At 43.1% G+C, this 17,072-nt stretch overlaps 1 protein-coding gene across 2 annotated transcripts in view; it reads right to left on the bottom strand.

Moving 5' to 3' along the window:
* Window positions 1-15,293, bottom strand: part of ITGAX (integrin subunit alpha X) — a 38,585-nt gene extending 23,292 nt beyond the window's left edge. Inside the window, exons 1-8 of one of the 2 annotated variants that reach the window (XM_081883590.1) lie at window positions 15,118-15,293; window positions 9,418-9,532; window positions 9,190-9,302; window positions 7,077-7,141; window positions 5,581-5,695; window positions 4,746-4,876; window positions 2,467-2,612; window positions 615-768 (exon numbers count right to left, since the gene is read on the bottom strand). In XM_081883590.1, coding sequence (XP_081739716.1) covers window positions 615-768; window positions 2,467-2,612; window positions 4,746-4,876; window positions 5,581-5,695; window positions 7,077-7,141; window positions 9,190-9,302; window positions 9,418-9,532; window positions 15,118-15,157 — 879 coding nt within the window. In that variant the 5' untranslated portion in view covers window positions 15,158-15,293. Of the gene's footprint in view, window positions 1-614; window positions 769-2,466; window positions 2,613-4,745; window positions 4,877-5,580; window positions 5,696-7,076; window positions 7,142-7,520; window positions 7,668-9,189; window positions 9,303-9,417; window positions 9,533-15,117 lie in introns of those variants that run through there. The other variant, XM_081883591.1, reaches the window with a different exon arrangement.
* Between the last annotated feature and the right edge of the window lie 1,779 nt (window positions 15,294-17,072).

Raw genomic sequence — 17,072 nt, 5'->3', positions numbered from 1 at the left:
GAAGCGCTCCTCAAAGTATTGCCACTCTGTTTCTGCCATTGGGGAGGGGGAGCCAAACATGGTGTGCAGGAACGCCCCAGCTCTTGCCAAACTTGTCAGGAGCCAGGGCACTCCTCATAGCATTGCTGCTCACTTGACTTCTCCACTTAGGGCAGGGAAGACAAGCAGCAACACCACATGCTGGAACACCTCTCTCTTGTTGGTGAAACTAGTGGAGTGCTGCTTCTTGCATTTCTGCCACCTGAGGTGGGCATTTCACCTTCCCTCATGGGCAGGCAGGCTCTGATCACAGGCATTTAGAAGAAATACCTTTTTTGGAATTTTTGAGAGAGAGAAAATAAATTTCTTTCTATTTGCTCTGTCCATACTGTTTCAATTAATTGCCAACTGAGCAGAAGAAAATAGAGCAACCTGCTTTTAACTGCAGCATGATTCGTCAAAATGAAGAGGTGAAGCTTTTTTCAGAATTAAAATAGTCCATCTTGCTAATAACTGTACACCATGCTGGCATAACAGGTACAGGAGGCAGGGAGGGGGAGTTGGTTTTACTTATTCCACTCTTCTAACCTGACTTCCTTGAAATGTCTTGTGGATTTGCTTCTTAGTTTTCTTACCCCAATGGCAAAACGGATGATGCCAGCATTGTCAGCCTCTGGTATCACGTCACTATATTCCAGCTTGTCTTCAAATTTCTCTCCATCTGTTATCACAATGAGAATCTTAGAGGCACCACTGCGGGATCCTTTTGCTGGGACAAAGAGCTCACGCCTGGTGGTGGGGAAGGAGTATGAAGGCGAAACAATAAACAAAACTCTTTCTCAGATACTTCATTGAGTTCTAAAAACGTGACATACAAATCAAAGCTGAGTAAGCAATAAAGTGAAATGTTATAAATAAGCAGCAAACCAAGTAGCAAACAAAATAAGTGCTTAAAACTTAAGGATTTTAAGTGTGTGGGGTGTGTGGGTGTGTGGAATCAACACCAATCAGGTCTAAAAAAAGATCAGAGAATAACACAGGAAAAAAACTCTGGAATACCAGTGTTTCAGAAATTACATGATGCGGATCCTTTTTAAAAAGTGACTGAATGAAAGATGATGTAAGGGACTGGACTGAAGAGCAATGGTGGAGCCCCCCCCCCCCGCCCCTGAACCTTCCCAAGAAGAGGAGGACAGTATAGATTTACAATGCCCCTTCCGATTGTCAGGAGGAGGGGGGGTTGCGGGATCACGACCCCGCCCACACCCGCTCCCGCGAGGCTGGCGTCAGCCTCGCAGGGGGCAAGGATTCCCCTCAATTAGCATCCCCTGTGGCGCCAGCCAATCGGCTGGCGGCAGGGGCGGGCCTTTGTAAGGCCACTTAAGGTCGGGGCAGCCCTTGGCTTGCCCCTTTTCCCTTCGGAGACGACGCGGTTTCCCACCCACCCGCCCTTTAGGTTTGCCCCTGACCTTGCTACGGGCTTCGGCTGGTCGCCGCAAGGGGCCTGGTAGGAGTTTTTCCATTTGGCTAATTGGCTGGTTTAGTGAGCCACTTGGTTTTTTCGCCTACCTCGTAGCAAATCGTCACAACTCCTTCGGTTTTTGGCGGTAGGCATTGGCCGGGGTATTGTCATGCAGAAGAGGTTGGGGGGGAGGAACGCCATCACCTCCCCCAATGCTTGAAGGGTAGTTCGTTAAAGGACTCCGAGGGGCGACGCCTCGTCCGAAACCTACGGAGGCTAGGGCCTAAAGCGCGCCCCCGAGCGGTAACCCCTCGGGGAGCGCCTAGGGATACGCATCTCGGGTGGCTCCCCCTGTTGGTGTTTAACCCTTCCCGGTTAGACCGGATAGTCAGTTAGGGGCCAATGCCTAAAGCCAATACCTTTCTTTCCTGTAATCAATAAAGTTGTGGCCATATTCGCCCATTAACCAAAAACTCTGTGTCGGCTGTCTTCATTTATTCCACCTGTGGGGGGGAGGGAATAGCCACGCAATGGTAGTTTGCAGAAGGTCATGACCCTGAGACATGACAGCGCTGGGAAATAATGGAAGGGGAGGAGGGGGAAGCAGCAGATCCAGAACAGCTGGCTGACACATTATCATTAGAAAGCATTTCCAACCCCACTTCTCCTAGAACCAGGAGGCCTGTGAAAGTGGAAGAGCAGAAAGCAAACAGACAAAGGGCCTCATGCATCCACCGTAGAAGGGGTGACGCTGCAAATGACATAAAAGGAGGGAGGATATTACTCAGAGCTACGCTATTGATTAATTAGGGAGTACATTCCTTTCTCTCTCTGTGTAAATCCTGAATAAATTATGTGGTAAGCACTCTTCTTGTTACCTGTTTGTTTTTTTTGGTTTGGGGGGGGGTTTGCCGCCAGTGGGGGAGGGAAAGGATTCCCTGAACCCTGACAGATGATAATTCCAAACTGAATGGAAGCACACAGTATCTTATGCAGAAACAGATGAACACAAAGGAGATACTTACACCACTTTCTGTATAAATGTAGCTGTGTGAGTAGTCCCGAACAGTTGTCTAACTGGTATAAGAAGTGTATTGGGATCTCGAGCGTTCTTGAACTGAAGAAAGTTGAAGTGTTCTTGATATAGGTTTGAATACTGGGCCAAGGCAAACTAAAATGGGAGTGAAAGATGTTAGATACAGCAGCTGAGTGGAAACTGAGAAAAGGATTTGGATACATGGTTGAGGGAAATAATGTACATGAAGTGTATGCATTTGGCTCTGTTGTGAGGAATGATCAGAGAGCTACAACCAAAGCTGTATAAACTCTCATCTGATACAGTATCCAAGTTGATACGGTATCCAAATTTTGTGGGAAAGAAAATCTGAAGCCTGCAACCTATATAGGTTCTGCACATTAAGCAAAGTTGCCTCCATTTGCAATATTAATTCAGTTTCTAGTAAACCTGGGAAGGGTTTAAAAAGTTATTGAAGGCACAATGAATCAGCTCAGTCAGTGGGCCACTAGAAACCCTAACAAGACTATGGACATGTTACTACTTACTCTACATCCAGTGCACTCACACTGCAAGTTTTCTAAGCCACATTTACAATATATTAGCCACAATCCATGGTGATCCTGTAGTTTCCTGTCAAATACAGCAGTTTGATGCATGTCTTCCCTCAAACTAGCTTCAATTTGACTAGAAAACTGGGTGCGGAGTAAGCAGTAGTGTGAATATTTGGGACACCCTTCACAGATGTGCAGAGGAGTGCATAGCCACAGATGACAGGTTTGTGAATATGAGTTCTCTCTCTCTCTCTCTCTCTCTCTCTCTCTCTCTCTCTCTCTGTGTGTGTGTGTGTGGAAGGGGTGGAGAAATCAGAAAGGCCATGTGTGTTGGGTGAAGACATACTTGCCCTTTCTCCGATATGAGCAAAACCGTGCAAATGTGGTTTGAAATGCAGTAAGGGAAAATGACTTTGCTACATTTTCAGCCACTTATGTGAACATTGCCTAAGACGCTGTTTGACTTCTCAGGTTTCAACAGGACTTTCCCACATATTTTTAAGTGCAGTCATAATGGATAGAAACCAGCTTTAAATAAAGAGAAGAGAGAAAGGAAAACAGAACTCTAAAATTCCCAGGATATGTTACTATGTATGTGCTTCTTTGGCATAATTGCTGAATCATGGAATACAGCCTGGTGATGGATCTCTGGAAATGAGAATTTGCCCAACTCACAGTGGATCTTTGAACTGACATACACTGATACGGCATGATATTCTGTGTTAATGATATGCATTCAAGTGATGGGCAGAGCTAGATGAAACTTTATCCAATAATAATGAGTAGTTCTGTCCTATTATTGCTCAGTTTTGGAGGGGAGTTGTGAGTTGAGAATTAAACTAGTTTTTAAAATACATCATTCATAGTGGCCACTCTGCCATAATTAGCATTTTTTGAATGTTGCCATGATGGACTGTGTGATATTGGCAGAATAGAAATTGGAATGTGAGACTGACCAGATGGATGGACAATATTTTAAAGTGAGCTATAGGGAGCCCCTGCTGATGAAGTGTCTCAGTTCTAGCTGACAAAGCACTAAGGCAAGTTAAGCAGACATATGAGTCCAGAAACACATTTGTTCTGTTGAGGCCAAGGTAGCAGACCTGGAAAAGCTAAAAGAGGCATCAAACCTTCAGTAGCTGTGCCCCACTCCCTTAATGATAGTTCCCCTGCTGTCAGAGAAAATGAGGGTCTTGGGGAAAGGAGAGTGTCATTTTGTGGAAGAGGGAAACATTCCCTTAGAAGGGACCCATTCCTTGTGGGACAAATAGCTATCCTCTCATCCTAAGATATTTCTCTGGGGGTAGAAGGATCCCATCGTGGGTGATTAAATTATTAGAAAGTGTGTGATGGGCATAGCACCACAAGGTGAATTGCCTGCCTGGCACAAAAGAGAGATGTTGTCCTTTACCTAGATAGCCTGGTAGATAGGGAGGAATCAGTGGTCATGGTGCATATTGGCACCAATGACATAGGGGAAATGTGGTTGTGAGTGAAAGGGCAGTTAAATGGCAAATGCAATTCAATGTAAACAAGTGTACAGTGATGCCTGTTTGGGCAAAAACATCTTAATTACACATACACACTCATGGGGTCTGAACTGGCACTGACTGACCAGGAATGATACCTTGGGGTTGTAGTAGATAGCTCAATGAAAATGTTGACTCCATGTGAAGAAGATGTGAAAAAGGCAAAATCCATGCCAGAAACTGAAAAGAAAACTCCCCAATGTTACCTGGGTGTCAGTATTTTCAAAACGCTTTATGACCTCTGATATAAATGTCTTCATTTGTGGAAACTCGTGGCGCTTGATGCTTCCTGAACCATCTATCAGAAACACTATGTCAGAGTGCTGTTTTGGACATTCTAGGAGAGGAAACACCAGTCAAATGGCGGAGAGGTGAGATTGAGGCATGTAAAAAGAGGGGCACAAAATCAAGAAACTTACATAACACTTGTGTCATCATGCTATACAATCACAATTTATTTTTTTTGAGGTGGGGGTACCTCTGGCTACTAGTGGTTGTAGTGGGAAGGCCTACTGATATTTCCAAGCTAGTTAACCTGTTCAGCTGACCCAATCTTTTTTTAAAAAAGGTCGTATTTAATGCTAGTTCTACTCAGAGTGGACCCATTGAAGTTAATGGACATGATTAACTTAAGTTCATTAAGTTCATTGAGTTCAGGATTTATTTGAATACTATCCAAAGTCTGACCAAAGGGTTGCCACCTTTTTTACCAAAGAGGTGGTCCTGTGTGGTGATAAGCAGTAATTTAACAGGCAAATCTTCCCCGTCACTGCACTCCCATGTTTGAAAAAGCATATCTAGCTGAGTTTCGACATGTGAAAAGTAGAAAACCACTGCCAGAAAACCTGTGATCAACATTCACCAATGCACATAACTACTACAACTGATACCATTATATCTTGTTCCCAATCTCTGTTTCCTCCCCCAGCCTCTAGACATTCAGGCCAGTGAGTTGTTTAATCGCTAGTCCTTCTCTTGCCATTCCATCAGTGGTATTTAACTTTGATATTTGCTCATTCCTTTCTTGCTTCTGAATCTCACCTGGTTGGTTCTTAGGAAAGTGTTGTATCTCCCTCAAATTTTCATCCAGGTGAAAACAATAGCCCTTGAGGTATATGTTTTTCCCACAGGTCTGATGGACTGTGGGACCACACACCTGTAGAACCAAGAGAGTCGTCAGTAATGGTGAGGAGATGGTAAGGATAAGTTAGTTAGTTAGTTAGTTAGTTAGTTAGTTAGTTAGTTAGTTAGCTAGCTAGCTAGCTAGCTAGTTTATAGAGATGGAGTTCAAACCTGTGCAGATACCGTACTACTAGACTTGAAAATCTTGTAGAGTTATGCTCAGATGTGTGGAGACTAAGCTGGCAACTGGTTAACTCAGCTGGGATAAATAAGGCATTCTAGACATGCTCAAAGGCAAGCCCTTCTTAAATGAAACCCTGGCATTAGATGAGGTTCTGAGGGGGGAGCTGAACCCAAGCCCTGGCATAGTGAGACAGAAAGGCACGGTGGTAAAGTGTCAGTTGTTGGGGAGGGGGTTGTGCCATGGGGCAGACAAGGCAGACCTTTGAAAGAAAATTCCAAACCCAATTATCTTGATGTAGTGATCTGTTGAACATGTTCCTCACAGCAGCATTTCACTGTCACTATAGTCAAAGGTTTTTCACCCTGCTGCTACCTTCCTTTCCACGGGTCATCGGGTTGCCATGACTACAGTAGGTCTAAAGTGATATTGGTTGGGTTTTTTGCAACTTCCTAAGGAAATTAAGGAATTATTTAGGGAACTTAAGGTTGGATGTAGGGTTGTGAAATAACTGAGAGGGTTCCTTCGCTCACTTAAAAAATATAAGAAGAGCCTTTCTGGATCAGCAGCTTGCTTTTTGTTATTATTGTTATTATTATTATTATTGCTTAGAGGCATATCTGAGAGTTTAGTCAGTTAGGGAGTTGAAGGGAAGACAGACCAGAGAAAAGCTATGGGGAATACTGAGGCCTGGAGGTGTCCACCAGTGTATTATCAATACTTTTCTAGGGAAGATCAGGGTAAAGGAGGTGATGACTGAGTTGGTCTTAAGAAGCTGCCCTGCATAAAAGTCTTATCAGAGGAAGGTGACACAAGTGGCTTTTTAAAAAGTTGGCTAAACTGTCCAAACAGCCCGGAGTACAACCAGAGGAGCTTTGGGGTACAGATTGTCCCCAGTGGCTGCACTGGGTGGTGGGAGTCTTTGTCTGTGGTGTTTTTTGGAAATTGACCTGAGGTAAAAGAGTCTTCGGAAAATGTCAACAAGTACCTTTAAGTCCCTAACGGGTCACTATTACCTTATGCATATAGTATCCCTTTAATAAATCAATAATATTTGTTAAAAGATCATCCTGTCTCTAGTGTTAGTGTCCATCTTGTGCCTAAGCTTACCATCCCAGTTACTAGGAGGCTATTGAAAGGAAAATTAAAGAAGCACAGATACCTAAACTTGTGTTTATACAGGTACTGTACTTCTGAGGGAACCTGTATCCCTGACATGGACTTTGCTGCTTACCAGCAACTGGGAGTCTTGGACAGAGACAGACATACCGAGAGACATGTTCACAGCATCAATAGGTCCTGAAAGGAGAAATGTGTACTAAGGTGATAAGGCTAACAGAATATTACCATTATCAATGCAAGAACACTTGTTTGTTATTAATAGAGCATTTATATTACATCATAGGCTGAAACTCTATGCAAATTTACTTGCATTGTTTTAGTTTTAAACAAATAAATGTTTGACTGACTACTTGGGAGTAAACCTCTTTGAGTACTGTAAATAAATATGCATAGGCTTGGCTTGTTTTCTCTTGGCAAACATTTTTAAATAATCTTTATGCCACAGCGCAAAAGTGTTAAGTAGAAATATATTTCAGACTCATGGAGAAGGCAGACAATTGTTGTCTAAGAAACCTGCCAATAGCTTTTTCTTTAAAAAAAATATGAATGCACCTACAGATGTTACTTCATTAGCCAGCAATCCCTATGAAGTAGTTATAGCCAACTGTTAATCCCTGAGTTTCTAAATTTTTATTTTCTTTCTTTCTTCCCTTTGCTCTGGCTTCTCCTCCCTCACAAACTCTAACTAGCCTCACAGCTTCTAATCGCCTCTCCCCGCTTCAAATTCTAACTGACACTTAACGGATTTTAACTGCCTTGGAATGCTCCTGTCAATCAAAAGTAGCTCCATATGCCAACGTTCTCACAGGGCTAAGGCAGGCATGGGGAACCTCAAGCCCTGAGGCTGAATGCAGCCCTAGAAACCTCTCTATCTCAACTCTGGGACTGTTCCCAGGCCACACTCCTCATCTGTCCTGCTCAGGGCCTTGCCTGGATGGTTTTGCCTGACCAGAATGTGTTCTTGAACTTTCACAATCCCCCTTGCACATTGTTATCATTAGTGCATCTCTAAAAGCATACCTCAGCATCTCTCTGACACACAAAAATGGTGACGAAACAGGGGCACTGTTCTACTATGGGGCGGTACCACAAAACCTAAGTTCCTGGACAACTGGGGATGTTGAAAAGTATGCATCTTAGGAATTCTGACTTCTCCTGACATTCTGACTTTAAACAGTGGTCAAATACAGTAATGCCTGAAAACATTTCCATTACTTTTTAAAAATTGCTTTTAAAAATAGCAGCAGTGCTGGACCTCAGACCAGATACAGACTGCAATGTAAACTCTTCAATGCCATTGCCTGAATGCAAGGCTTTACTCCAAATTTTCTTCAGTCTGTTTCTTGCACCTGGTAGTGCCATTAGATATATGTAGAGGCTGCAGATGCACCATACATTTTAAAGCACTTCCCACGAAGAATCCTGGGAGCTGTTGTTACTCCCCACAGAGCCACAATTCCCAGCACATTTAACAAACTACAGTTCCAAGGATTCTTGGGGGGTGCTTTAAATACGTGGTGTGTACGCAGCCTTAGACTCTGGACTTGGTAGTCTTGTTGGAACGGCTCCAGAATCACTTCCAAATGTTGTAAGCTAAGTTTACCAGATTTTTTTCAATGACTCCGGGGACACTTTTCAACTTCAATGGATTTTGTATGGGGACTGATTTGTAAATCCAAGGACTGTCCCAAGGAAACGGGGACGTCTGGCAACCTTATGGTAAGCTAGCCTTGCAATGTTTCAGGGCCCTCCTGCTCATTCTCCATAGTGGGATTCTTCTCCATATTCCTCCCCTGATATCATCAATCATTTGCTCTTATATCAGGGACAAATAGCAGCTTCTGGGGGGTGGGGTGGGGGGTGCAGCTGGAGATTTTTTTTGGGGGGGGGAAGCACAGAAGGAAAGGGTTGACCACCCATGCACCTTGATCTAGATCCAGGTCAGGCATTCTCTGGCTGCTGTTTTATTAACAAAAATTGTGAAAGGTACAGAAATGTGATCACACACTGAATGCATTGTTTAAGTCTGGCCCCTTTGGATTCAACACAATTCTCAGAGCCAATTTCTGTTCTTGCTCAATGGGCAGTGCGGCTGCCAAATCACAGAAGAGAGGCACGCAACATTGGGTGTTTGCTCCAGACTTAAGCCACAAGTCTTGGCTCCCAATTCTCTTCTTCTTTTGCAACTCCACAGGAACACGGACTCCACCCAGTGACATACTCACTTTGCACAAGGACCTCCTGGCAACTGCCTGATTTTCTTGGCCCCGGCTGACATTTGTAGAGTTTACCCGTTTCATTCACTCCCCCCTTCTGGAGTGGGGCACCAACCAACAGCCTGCGGGAGCAAAAACACATGGGGACAATTCAGGGCTGTCTCTTCTGCCACTCCTGGGGACTGAATGATGAGACAGAAAGCTCTCCAAGGACCCAGAGAACCAGCAGTTGCATACCCTCCATTTCTTCCGCTTCCGAACTGCGCTACGCTCTGCCCAAAGCCCAGTGCTGCTTCCTGGAAGACGGTTGGCTGTTCGGTATCCAAACTGAATCCATGGCATGGCATCAGCACTGCAGGGGATGATCAAAGAACTTCCTCAAGCTTTTTTTTATATATATACAGAAAGAGGGAATTTATTTGTTTTATTTATTTATTAAATCGGTATGCTGCCCTTCATCTGAAGATCACAGGGCAGTTGACAACATTAAAATACAAAATAAAAACACAAAATGTACAATAAAAATGAAAGCCGAAGGAAACCAGTTTAAAAGGACATCCCACAAACCCATTTAAAAGGACATCAAATTTTAATCACTCAAAGGCCTAGCGTCACATTCTTAATACGATTGAATGGAGAAGTAAAGCCCTTGTTGTACTCTGAGCATTTTTATCTCCTCTCCACTTCATAGGCTCTCTGGTGTGCGATAAGACCTGGCAGGGAAAGACACCTCCTATCACAGTCTGAGCCTCTCCCCGGTGTGCTTGAAGGCTGGTGCTGTAATTGAAGTTCTGCCCACGTTCTGAGCATTTATAAGGCCTCTCTCCAGGGTGGAGGAGACCTCAAAGAGGCCAAAATAGTTTGGCAACTGCTGGGCTAGATTAACCAGCTAAATCTTAGAGCAGGAGTAGTCAACATATTGCTCTACTCCTCACCAGCCCCCCAATCAATAGTCAGAAGTGACGGGAGTGGTAGTTCAACACCTGGAAGGCACTGCATTGGCTACCCCTGTCCTTGATGATTATCAAACTTTGGGTCTGGAAACCCATAGTTGAGGGTGCTCAAGAGACACCTGTAAGGAGGCGTCTTGAATTCTAGTGGGCTGGCCATGATCTGCTGCTGCTAGATGGCAAATGGCATCTGAGGGTCTCCCCTGAACTGGGATTTTGTTAGGAGCAGTTGTAAGGAGAACCCACTTGCTCACTCTACTTCCATCAATAAATCTCTATATGTGGCCCACTTTCCTTTCATATTTAATTTTTTGCTCACTCTAGGTCTTTGGGTCAGTGCCTAGAGCAGCAGGCAATGCATATTGTCAGGCAAGAGGGGGTGAGCGTAAGATTGGAAAAATGAGAAACGGAGCAATAATGACATATTTGCTCATTCCAAGCATAACATCCCCACTTTTTCTCTGATAGTGGATCCTGATCTTGAGGAAGATACCGTGCCTTTAACAATGCATGACAGGTAAATCCAACAGGTGTTCCTTTACCTAAACACAATGGAGTTATGGTGATGAGAAGGGGAAAGCTAGGCCTGTTGAACTTCTGCCCATTAGTACACTGTCCAAATCACAGAGGCTCTAATTAGAAAAAGGGTGATGCCCCATGAGGTTTACATCACAATTTCTGGGGAATGGGTGTATGTGAAGGAGGGCGTGAGACAGCAATGAATGGCGGATGTAGGGGGGGAAAATAGGATGCTGAAAGCATAATTATTCAGAATGCAGTTCAGAAAGTAACCATCTGGTTATCTCTGCCAGACTAACTGGCTTTGTGACCTTTGAATTTGTTTATGCTGGGTCACACTGCAAACCCACGCAGCTAGTACTTGCAACACATTTTCTTCATGCTATGGCCTCGGACATAGGCCCTCCTGTGAAACAAATAGAGAAGAGAGATCCTTGGTGACAGGAAGTTGGGGGAGGGAGGAAATGACTAAGTTGCATGGTTCTGGCCAAAGAAGAGTCTGATGACCGAGGGTTATATGGATCCTCTGCTTGCGATTGCAGCGGCATTCTGCCGCCATCTGTAGGCATTCACTCCATAAGACGCACAGACATTTCCCTTTACTTTTTAGGAGGAAAAAAGTGTGTCTTATGGAGCAAAAACTACGGTATATATTCCCAGGATTCTTTGGGGGAAGCCATGCTGCCTTGAGGCTACTGCTTCAGCCTAGCTCACAGGCAGGCCAGCTCTGATCGGTGAGGTCAAATGCACTTGTATACAGTGGTACCTCAGGTTAAGTACTTAATTCGTTCTGGAGGTCCGTTCTTAACCTGAAGCACCGCTTTATCTAATGGGGCCTCCCGCTGCCGCCGCGCCGCTGCTGCACAATTTCTGTTCTCATCCTGAAGCAAAGTTCTTAACCTGAAGCACTATTTCTGGGTTAGTGGAGTCTGTAACCTGAAGCATATGTAACCTGAAGCGTATGTAACCCGAGGTACCACTAATATTTTAGTTTATTGTGCCAAGCTCCTGTCAGGGATGGACCAATCTGTGAAGTTTGGTTCTCTCAGTTGCTAACTTTTCCATTTCAAATTCAGTCCTCCAAATTTCTGCAGCAGTTCTTCTTCTTCTTCTTCTTCTTCTTCTTCTTCTTCTTCTTCTTCTTCTTCTTCTTCTTCTTCTTCTTCTTCTTCGTCTTCATCTTCGTCTTCGTCTTCTTCTTCTTCGATTAAATAATCCAAAACACATATAAACGTACTATACCTTAGGGTTACCATATTTCAAAAAGTGAAAATCCAGACACAAAAGTTGTTGAGCTTTTTTTGGGGGGTGGCAGAAATTCCAGACATATGCCAGCCCTACATACATACTTTGACTAAGTATTGAGTATAAAATATGCTCTCTACCATACACTATTTTTTTCTATCCTTCCCGCTTGCCTGTAAAATATTTCTGATATTAGATATTGTTGACTATTCTTCCATTGGCCTGTTACATCTTTCCTGTGAGCTATACCATTGCACCTCATTTATGGGATGCTCTCCTCAGGGAAGCTCACCTGTCACCTTCTTTACATATCTTTAAACATCAGGCAAAAATAGTCTTCTTCTCCCAGGCCCTTTAAACTGTGTGTGTGAGAGAGTATATTGGTATATTGCTTCTGTTTGCTGCTATGCTGTGTATTTTTATATTATAAACTGCCCTGTGACACTCAGATGAAAAATAAAATTGACCATGTCAATTCTGCAGAGTCCTAATAAAAACTTATCTCAGGAATTCTCAGCTTATCTTAGTTCTTATTCGCATTAGCAACTTACCTAGATACTCTTGGTTTCTTGTTTTGTAGCTAGAGTAGGATTCTTGGAAATATATTCATTTTTATTATATCCTTACCAATGAGGAATGGCTTGCCTCATCCCAGTTCATTAGATCTTTTTGTTCTTGTTTCTGCAGAGGATGGCAATTTATCTCATAAAGATCTTGCCATTTTGAAGCGATATTTACTTTCACAAATGTTCTAACTGTTGATCCATTTATCTTCTTTGACCAACCCAATATCAACATTTAAGGAGAATAATTCACTTTTGGCTAAATTAACTTTATACCTGAAATGTTATTTAATTTTATTGTAAGAATTCTTCTCTATTTGTCTGAAATATTACCATATTACCTGTGTATAGGGTTGCCATACGTCCAGAGCTGAAGTAGCATCCATAATTTTTGGATATCGTCAAAAAGCACAACAACTTTTCCCCAAAAACCTTTGTGTTTGGATTTTTACTTCTTGAAATATGGCAACATTACCTGTGTATAAACTTATTTTATATTTGGTGTGCCCTGTCATGTATCTTTTTGTTTTTGCCTGATATCCCCAGCTAACATTTCTAAAGTCATTATAAACAGCACATCTGTTATAATGAGGAGCTTTGACCATTAATCATTAGTTTCGATATTGGAGCATTATAGATAATTTATATCCATTTACATAATTCAGATTCAAAATCATATTTGATCATACATTCTTTCAGATAGGGTCTTTCTAGCCTGTCAAACTCTAGCCCGTCAAATGCTTTTTCTGAATCTAAAAATACACATATTGTCAGTATATTCCCTAGTATAATGCATTTTTGAACATCATTTTCACTAATATATTCCTTTTGTATACGTATATTCCCCTAATGCATGCATTTTTGTAAACAATGGTTGCAGAACTGCATCACACAATTGTATTTCAAAGGATAGCTGCATTTTGAGAAGTGCAAATTAGAAAGTTTCTCATTAAAATGCAAACAAAATTAAACCTGCTTCCCGATCCCTAGCTTCCCCAAGCCCACCACTGTACCAGCTGAAAGGCTGGTGAGGACAGTTTCATGATATATGGATATAAGAGCTAAATGGAACCTCCATTTTCAAAGGCATTTCACATGCAACCATTTTCATGGACATGATTGCATGGCATGGAACTAACTGGTTCCACCTCTGACTTCCATGTTTCCATTGGAAGGTCGGAACAGCTTCTACATGTATAAGGGTCTCATAGGATTTTTAGAGTGGATTTCTCTCAATATAAATATTTTTGTTTGCAGTTTTTGCCTAATATAGACATTTTTGCAAGTCATTTCCCCCACTGTGTTTCAGTTTGAAAATTGTTTGGGGAAGTGTGAATTAGGCAAGTCCACTTTTAAATATGATCTATACAGAATTCCCCCTCACATTTCTAGGATATCAGCACATAATAAGAGCCCCTAAATTCTGGCGGGTTCCCTTCCCAGCCACACAAATGAAATTTACCTGCATACATGTCCTAATGGGTGGGACCAGTAAAACAAGCCTGTTTTCCTCTTCACAGATTAACAGTAAAGGATATGTTTGTGAGAACCCATTTAATAGATCTCTAGGAAGGTCTGGTACAAGAAAATTAGGGATGTCAAGCTATTAATTTTTTTTATTGATTAATTATCTGCATATTAGAGAACTGTTTGAATTTCAATACTTGAATGTTATCAAACTTCATTACATGGGTCTTTTCAGATACTAGAGGAAATGTGAGAACGCTTACAATTTAATAAATAAAAGCTACCGCATTGCTTTGGTTATCTCCCGCTTGGACTACTGCAATGCACTCTATGTGGGAAACTACAACTAATCCAGAATGCGGCAGCCAGACTGGTGACTGGGGGCGGCCACCGAGACCACATAACACCGGTCTTGAAAGACCTACATTGGCTCCCAGTACGTTTCCGGGCACAATTCAAAGTGCTGGTGTTGACCTTTAAAGCCCTAAACAGCCTCGGCCCAGTATACCTGAAGGAGCGTCTCCACCCCCATCATTCTGCCTGGACGCTGAGGTCCAGCGCCAAGGGCCTTCTGGCGGTTCCCTCATTGCAAGAAGCAAAGCTACAGGGAACCAGGCAGAGGGCCTTTTCGTTAGTGGCGCCCGCCCTGTGGAACGCCCTTCCAGCAGATGTCAAAGCGATAAACAACTACCTGACATTCAGAAGACATCTTAAGGCAGCCCTGTTCAGGGAAGTTTTTAACGTGTGATATTTTAGAGTGGCTGGGGAAACCCAGCCAGATGGGCGGGGTACAAATAAATAATAATAATAATAATAATAATAATAATAATAATAATAATAATAATTATATAGAAGTAGCAGGAAAGCCCCCTTTATACAACCATTGTTATTTCCTACAGCAGTAACAACAGTAACCATAGTAACAAATATCCCCAATGATTAATCAACCCAGCTTTAGCTGATTAATCTGCTGGCTGAAGCTAGCAGATCCAATTCTGTAGTTTTAAAAAAGTGTCCACTGCTTTGCATTCTGTTCTTTTTCAAGGGTGAGTGATTTGCCCTCTGTCATGTACTTCTGCTTTGCTCTGCCCTAATGGGTTTTTGTTTACAAGAAAATCAACTGGTCTTGCCCCAGTACTTCTGTTCTAGTTCAGAGACTCCACTTTTCCAAATAACAATAAGGAGGCACTTACCTGTAGCACACAAATAGATGAGCAGCGGCAGAGAGTCCATCCTTGGCTAAGTGTTGGCTGTACAGAAGCTTTGGGGAGGCTGGGCGGTGATTAGAAAGATTAGGCATCACCACACCCTCCAGAAGTGGGTGTTAAAGTTATGACCCTGTATGAAAAAAAGCGGTCGGATGAAGCAAACTTCAGTGCCCTTTGCAAAACAGAGGGATGTGGAACAAGGGATCGAAGGGGAAGCTGTGTCAAGAGCAGTGGTAGATGAAAGCATGTGGGATGTGAGGTTTCACCCACAAGGGGCCAAATATAGTACTCCATCAATACATTTCCTCTTCTATTATATTCTCCATTTCTACATTCATGTTGTGAGATGATTTTGATAGTTATGACAACCATTCTTTATCCATATAAAAGTCACTGGAGTTAAACCAGAGGCATCTCACTGACATACTAGATACACCTGCTTGGCAGACCTCTGTGCTGAGAGAAAAGTCTGTGTTTTTATTCTGGCCAAAATGTCCTGCAGTCAGCATAAGGAGAAATCTGCTGGAGCCAGAACAAGAATGACCTTCAGTATGTTGACTTACGGCAAATGCCTTTCACTCTGGACAATGGGACCATTCAACAGATTTGTAACTATCGGCCCAAACCCTCACACCTTGTTAATCCACAGCTGTGAACAGAGAACAATATCTTTCAGCCACCAAATGCCTGGGCAAACAGGAATTTTTTTTAATTCTTCCCCTACTTCCCGTACTATTACTACCACTGTAGTAATACATCAGTGTGTATGGCATTTGACAGTATGAAGTTAAAATTATGGTACAGCAGAGATAAGTGAGGAAGCGTAGAATAAAAGCATTCAATTCAGTGACACCTATTTTAGCTTTGTTCCTGTAGGGGATGAAAGGCATCTCCTGAGCAAGGATTTGAAGAAAATGAGGAAATTATAGCAGTTATGCAAAAGAAAAGAGGTTGATTCAAAGTCTGCAATCAAATGTGCTTTTTGCTGTCCCCAGGATATGTAGCACTCTATCATCTCTTCTGTTGTAAACCAACTTTATCAGCAGATGTAGCTGTTTGTTTGATATTTGTTAATAGTAAAGTCAGGTCCTTTGGTTCAGTAAAGGAGGTGCTTGGTTCAGCTGGCACTCCACCTATGCCCAAGAACAACTGGCTCCTTTTATTTCATTCGTAGGTCACAGTGAAATGAGTGCTTCCTCTAGATTCTATGATTCTATGAGAGTTTGGATTTGATATCCCGCTTTATCACTACCCAAAGGAGTCTCAAAGCAGCTAACATTCTCCTTTCCCTTCCTCCCCCACAACAAACACTCTGTGAGGTGAGTGGGGCTGAGAGACTTCAGAGAAGTGTGACTGGCCCAAGGTCACCCAGCAGCTGCATGTGGAGGAGAGGGGAATCAAACCCGGTTCACCAGATTATGAGTCTACCGCTCTTAACCACTACACCACACTGGCTCTCCTCTAGGCAGGCACAGCAGAGGAACTGATCCTTGGTGAGACTGGCTGTCCTCATTGGCAAGAGATTGCTTCTCCTCATGGGATTGAGAGGAGGGACACCTCTGGCAATCAAGTCCCAATATGATATGGACTTAGGACACCTTGTCCTGACTGGCTCGTCCCTTTCAACTCTGTTCCCTAAGAGCGCTCATTATGTGGCAGGAAACTTGCCCGTTGTATCTGTATCTGTTTCAGAGTCTTTGGTCTGTCTGGCCTCTGTCTCAACATCTCCAGTGGTTCCTGCTGCCCATTGGGACTGGTAGGGCAGAAGGCCAGTAGTAGTTGGAGCCAGAGCCAATGGCAGGCAGAGACAGCTAATTCTAGCTTAGCCCTTGTGCTCCTCCCTGCTGAGTTCTACAAGGAAGAAGCTGGAAGGCAGTTAAGTATACCCTGGACTGGATATACAGGCAGATAGAGGACAGACAAAGGCTGGTAGGGAAGGG

This window comes from Podarcis melisellensis (assembly GCF_964234715.1).
Source record: "Podarcis melisellensis genome assembly, chromosome: 13".
Taxonomy (NCBI): Eukaryota; Metazoa; Chordata; class Lepidosauria; order Squamata; family Lacertidae; genus Podarcis; species Podarcis melisellensis.
This window is presented reverse-complemented; position numbering and strand designations above follow the sequence as displayed.